The sequence below is a fragment of the Agrilus planipennis genome, unplaced genomic scaffold (genome assembly GCF_000699045.2).
Source record: "Agrilus planipennis isolate EAB-ADULT unplaced genomic scaffold, Apla_2.0 scaffold5, whole genome shotgun sequence".
In the NCBI taxonomy this organism is placed as follows: Eukaryota; Metazoa; Arthropoda; class Insecta; order Coleoptera; family Buprestidae; genus Agrilus; species Agrilus planipennis.
This window is the reverse complement of record NW_020442468.1, coordinates 272,129-278,348: the sequence shown is the minus strand read 5'-3', so window position 1 is coordinate 278,348 and position 6,220 is coordinate 272,129. Positions and strand designations below refer to the sequence as shown.

The following is a 6,220-nucleotide window of genomic DNA, read 5'->3' as shown; positions in this document are numbered from 1 at the left end:
GTGTAGCATTGTATCCCATTCAAGCTGTAAAAGCTTTTGGCGAGTGACCAAACTTGTGTGAGGTCTCGCGTTGTCTTGGTGAAACACTACACCTTTCCTGTTGATTAGTTCTGACCTTTTCTGTTGAAGTGCATCATTCAGTTTGTCGTTGGGCACCAACCAAAAACTACTGCGTAAAATTAATTGGAATTTTTCACACACAAGCCTTGCTATATGAGCTCTCAAAGCATATAAAAATTATACGGCTTAAATGTGAAGTTGGGTGCAAAAGAATACAATTAAATCCTCTGTCGGGAAAAAACGAAATGACTTTCCGAACAACCCTATAGGTTACAACAGTACAACATCTTTTATTGTTTGAAAAACCATTCGGTCTGCAATTGTAGGAGTCATTGATCGCGGGACATAATCTAGTGTTCTAGATCTAGAGGTCTAAAGTCACAACTTGCTGACTCGATTCCTAGCTTGTTTGTCCCAGTCCAACATTTTTTGTTGTTTCCTTAGTAGGACGTAATATTCCACAGATAATTTTCACTTCTCATAAGTCCCGATTTCGTTCGTCCCATCTTCCTCTTCCTAACCGACATCCACCCAATCCCAAAGTCTGAAAACGGCTCTACCTTCAGGCTTTGCAGCAGAGAGTGTAAGTTTTTACCAGTCCTTTAGGAAGCACCAAAAACCGCGATTCTCCCTGAGTTCAAATTCAGCAAATATGGGACAAATACCAACTAGGGATCAAGGCCGTAGATCTGAGTATTGCTGATTGATGTCATGCACCAAGATGACCTCTATGCTTAATACCTAACAACAGGTCTCAACGCTTAGAAATTACAACTCCATTGTTAATCATGTTTAAATTTTATTTATAAATAATGCAATTACAATTATTACAAGCAATTAATATAAGCATAAATAACGTATATATTCACAGATGAGAATATTTTTACACTTCAAATTGGCATAATAAGTAATTAGGAGCTTCCAGCAAAAATGGCGACTGCCAATTGGGGACTATTAACTCCGGTGGTGGTTGTTGCAAGTTGACAATAATAAGACTCGACTGGGTAATAAATATACGAACTGTTAAAAGCAACAAACCAACTGAAATTACTGTGGGTTGCTGCAAAGAGTTCGGAAAGTGCACGAGCCCTTACAGAATTACTTTGGTACAACTCGAATACGTCTGATAAATATTCGGCTGCTTCCACTTGCCATCTTACTGGCATGTTGCTCTCAGCCACCGTCGTTGTAAAAGGAGAAATGGCGCTCTGCAAAAATCATAACGCAAATCAAACATTATAAACAAGAACTTCTGCAAACTAGGCGAATGGAGTGAAGTACGTAAGTGCAATTTTTGGCTAACAAATATGCCCGGTACTATATGAAACACTTTGAAATTCAATATTAATGTGAAAAATTGACGCGTCAGCATGAGAGGTACAATCCACGTCCTTAACTATTTCATCATCCTTTACCTCTATTCCTTCTAACTCCTAATATGTCTCCGACCAAAGCTTTATGCCTGAGAAGGTGCCCTATCAACCTATCTCGCCTATTTTTTATTGACTTCCATAGAGTCCTCTGTTCTCCTATTCTTTCTAACACTTTTAATTTCTAACTCTCCACGGTATCTTCATCATTCGCTTGTAACACCAAATTCGAACGCTTCTAACCTTTTCTTTTCTGCCGCGCCCACCGTCCATGTTTCGCACCCTTACAGCATCGCGCTCCAAACATACACCATTAACAACCTTTTTCGAATTTCTAAATTAACCGTTTGCGAGCATAGAAGTGACTTCCTTTTATTAAAGGCGATTCGACCCTGCTCTATCCTCTGCTTTATATCCCTACTTGTCTTTTCGTCCTAACTTATCTGACTTCCTAGATACCTAAAATCAGCCACTTTTTCTAATTTTCGTCTCCTATCTTTATATTCGCTTTTTCCTACTTTTTGTTCCCTTGTATACCAGTATTTTTGTTTTACTTTTATTTATCTTTTTACAATACTGTTTTGTCAATATCGCTTCCATTTTATTAAAAGCTATCTGTAACTCCTCCTTACTCGATGCTAATACTGCTATATAGAATTTTTACACTGTGCTATGGGTCTCGCAACCACACTATACATATAAACCGTTTTACAAATATGGATGAAAATTTGAAAAACTCTAATGTTTAAACATTTCAATCAATCGTTTTAAATTTATAAAATTTAATGGTGACTTCGCCATCATAAATTTATCCCAACGGTATTGTTATTAGTATATTGAAATGAGGTATACTTCGTTTATTTTCTCTAGTGATGTGCCACTTCCAATGTCTTGGATGCGCGCTTGCAAAATCGTAGATATGGAGAAAAAAGCTCATTATACTCTCGACTCTTGTTCATTAAACATACTTTTTCGTACAGTACCTGCCAAAAGTTTTGTTCAATCATGAATAGTAGTGGAGAAAACAAGCGTTAAAGCATGTAATATGTCTTCAAATATAAATAAACATCTCGTTGATATTTTCAGTACTAATTAGTAATAAAAAGGCAAATTTGAGCAATGCAATTGTAGTGGATAAAATGATCAATTTTTCCGTGCAGTTCTGTACGGATACTGTACGGATTATACGCTCCTCACCGGTTGAGAGTTTGGCCGAGAGTTGTCTGCTTTCTTTTCTGGCCTAGTGCTGTTCTTTTCTACTTTGCGCCGGTCAAAATAAAGGTCACATCACTAGAGAAACTAAACGAAGTATAAAAAGGAATGAAACTTACTGTACGCTCAATCTTGACGAGTCCTTCTGAATATTCAAAGAAGCTGAGAACTGAAACTATTGCGAACAAAACTTTGAACCACATTTTGGATGTTTTAATTTTTGCTGTTTTCGGTTAGGTATATACTTTAGCACAATATCTGTTATTATGGCGATGCTCTACAAGGTTTACTCTTAAATACTATCCTGATTTGCCAGTAAAACATGCTAAGATTATAATCGGAAATTAATATTAAAAATGTATGAGTTTACGGAGAACCCATTAAGGCTTTTAAAGGTAATGCAATTTTTATCGTTAGTTGAATTTCAAGAGANTTATTAAAAAAGGAGAAACGTCTGATAGAAACGGGGAAATAATTTTATCAACTGAGAGGCACTTTTAACATTTTAATAATAATAGAAGTAAATTAATTGTCATTTATCGTTAGATAAAGCAAGAGCTAAATATAGATCACGTATTATATTGTTTACTCTTAATTCGCTTTATTTATTACTTACTTTTGAATCATAGCATCCTTACAACCAAGACAGTTGTTGCTATTGTTATTAGGGTAGGTGAACTTCTTAAAAGTACAGACCCACAATATAGTATCTTAGAAAGGTACCTGCAGTTGCAATTGGCTCCTGCCATTCGATTTTTACTAATGATTTGGGCATGAGACGGGTCGTCGCGAAATTTGTACCAAAATTGCTCAATTTCAACCAAACACAACATCGCATTAACATTGCTAATGAGTTGTTGAACTCTGTCAGCGAAGACCCAAATTTTCTGAGAGAGGGTCATAACTGGTGACGAATCACAGGTTTATGGTTATGACTCGAAACCAAAGCTCAATCATCCCAACGGAAGCTGTCGCACGAGCCAAGACCGAAAAATGCGCGACAAGTTAGGTCGAATGTGAAGGTGTTGCTTAGGGTTTTCTTCGATTGTAGAGGCGTGGTGCTTCATGAGTTCTTGCCACAGGGTAGAACGGTCAATAAGGAATATTACCTGCAAGGTATGCGTAATTTGCGCGAAGCAATCTGCCAGAAACGCCCGGATTTGTGGAAGAACAAAAATTGGCTTTTGTGCCATGATAATCCCCCTGCTCATACATCGTTGCTTGTGCTTGAATTTTTGGCCAAAAACAACACACTAATAATGCTGCAGCCACCGTATTTCTCAAATCTGGCCCCCTGTGACTTTTCCTTGTTCCTGAAGCTGAAGAGGCCCATGAAAGGATGACGCTTCGCTACGATTGAGGAGATTACAGACGACATAAGGAGGATCTGAACAAGATCATAAATTTTTTGAAGTTCTTCGAGGATTGGAAAAAAACGTTGGCACAAGTGTATAATATCTAGTGGGGATTACTCCGAAGGGGACAAANTCATTTATCGTTAGATAAAGCAAGAGCTAAATATAGATCACGTATTATATTGTTTACTCTTAATTCGCTTTATTTATTACTTACTTTTGAATCATAGCATCCTTACAACCAAGACAGTTGTTGCTATTGTTATTAGGGTAGGTGAACTTCTTAAAAGTATAGACCCACAATATAGTATCTTGGAAAGATACCTGCAGTTGCAATTTGCTTCTACCATTCGATTTTTACTAATGATTTGGGCATGAGACGGGTCGCCGCGAAATTTGTACCAAAATTGCTCAATTTCAACCAAACACAACATCTCATTAACATTGCTAAAGAGCTGTCAGCGAAGACCCAAATTTGCTGAGAGAGGGTCATAACTGGTGACGAATCACAGGTTTATGGTTAAGACGTGGAAACCAAAGCTTAATCATCCCAATGGAAGCTGCCGCACGAGCCAAGACCGAAAAAAGCGCGTCAAGTTAGGTCGAATGTGAAGGTTTTGCTTAGGTTTTTCTTCGATTGTAGAGGCGTGGTGCATCATGAGTTCTTGCAACAGGGTAGAACGGTCAATAAGGAATATTACCTGCAAGGTATACGTAATTTGTGCGAAGGCCCGGATTTGTGAATGAACAAAAATTGGCTTTTGCACCATGATAACCCCCTGCTCACACATCGTTGCTTGTGCTCGAATTTTTGGCCAAAAACAACATACTAATAATGCCGCAGCCACCGTGTTTCCCGAATCTGGCCCCCTGTGATTTTTCCTTGTTCCTGAAGCTGAAGAGGCCCAGGAAAGGATGACGCTTCGCTACGATTGAGGAGATACAGACGGCATAAGGAGGAGCTGAACAAGATCACAAATTCTTCTTCGAGGATTGGAAAAAAACGTTGGCACAAGTGTATAATATTTGGTGGGGATTAGTTTGAAGGGGACAAAATAGAATAAATAATTTTTGAAAAAACACAAAATTCCAGACACTTTTGACCAGACCTGGTGTATTTTTTAATGCTGCACTAACTTAAATATAGTATTACTAGATTGTACCCGCGGCTATGCTTGCATTAATGTCCCAAATACATGTCAAATGTCATCGACAACCATGTAAAACTCATTTTTCTGTCCCTCTGGATCACTATTCCTTTTCTGTATAAAAGGTACTCTATGTCCTTTTCTGTATACATGACAATGTGCTTACAAAATTTCAAGATAGGTTTTATCCGCGACTTCACTGGCTTTTATGTCCTAGAAACGTGTTAATTATTATCGACGACTATCCCTTTCTATCCCTCGGAAACAGTATTTTTCATTTTCGATAAAAGGTGCCCTATGACTTTTTCTCTACCCTTCACAATGTGTGCACAAAACTTCATGATAGGTTTTACCCGCGGCTTTACGGGGTTGATGTCCTACATAAATAAGAGTCAAAGATCGTCGACGACCACATAAAACTAATTTTTCTGTATCTCTTTTCTGGATAAAAGGCACCCTATGTCCTTTTCTGTATCCCTGACAATGTGGGCACACGATTTCGTGAAGGGTTTTATCCACCAGCGTTTATGTCCTAAATATGTGTTGATGATTGTCAACGACCACATAAAACTAATTTTTCCTCAGGATAAGTCTTTTTTTCTGGATAAAGGGTACCGCCTATGTCCCTTTTTGTATCCGTCGCAATATGTGTACAAAAGGTGTGACATGGTTCACAATTTCTCTACTTTTGCTATGTATTGTAGATATTTCTAGTCTTGTTCCGATTTTAATGGCTACAAGTTAATTTTGCGATTAACCCTCGTATAATAAACGGCAATGCTTTTAAAATTTCCTATTTTAAATTTTAATTGTGACTGTTGGATATGCCAACTGAAAGTATTGAAAACATTGTATCGCCCTAGCTGTTTACCTAAACATAAACGGGCAGATGTTTTCTTCAGTTTTATAATTGAATTGAAATTGCACACGTCCAGTATTACATTTTAACCGTTTGTGAACTTCACTACATGGTGTTAATTTTGATTGACAAATGAGTTGCTATAAAAGTGTAGTATTACTGCTATTTTTACTCATAGAATTCGCAATGCTGTCAAACGATCATTTGGTAAGTATA

At 37.6% G+C, this 6,220-nt stretch overlaps 3 protein-coding genes across 7 annotated transcripts in view; 1 reads left to right on the top strand and 2 right to left on the bottom strand.

The window, feature by feature from the left end:
- The window catches only part of LOC108736004 (potassium voltage-gated channel protein Shaw-like), a 184,865-nt gene that overhangs the window by 64,506 nt on the left and 114,139 nt on the right, over positions 1-6,220 (bottom strand). The gene's annotated exons all lie outside the window — the stretch shown is intronic.
- LOC108736089 lies at positions 840-2,988 on the bottom strand. The gene is made up of 2 exons (XM_018468384.2): positions 2,762-2,988; positions 840-1,268 (listed from the first exon to the last, which is right to left on the bottom strand). Exons 1-2 carry the CDS (start codon positions 2,843-2,845, stop codon positions 972-974), a joined length of 381 nt encoding a protein of 126 aa, XP_018323886.1. The 5' UTR covers positions 2,846-2,988; the 3' UTR covers positions 840-971.
- LOC112906702 overlaps positions 5,034-6,220 on the top strand; it is a 2,776-nt gene continuing 1,589 nt past the window's right edge. The window contains exon 1 of the mRNA XM_025981370.1: positions 5,034-6,211. Coding sequence (XP_025837155.1) covers positions 6,137-6,211 — 75 coding nt within the window. The 5' untranslated portion in view covers positions 5,034-6,136. The remainder of the gene's footprint in view (positions 6,212-6,220) is intronic.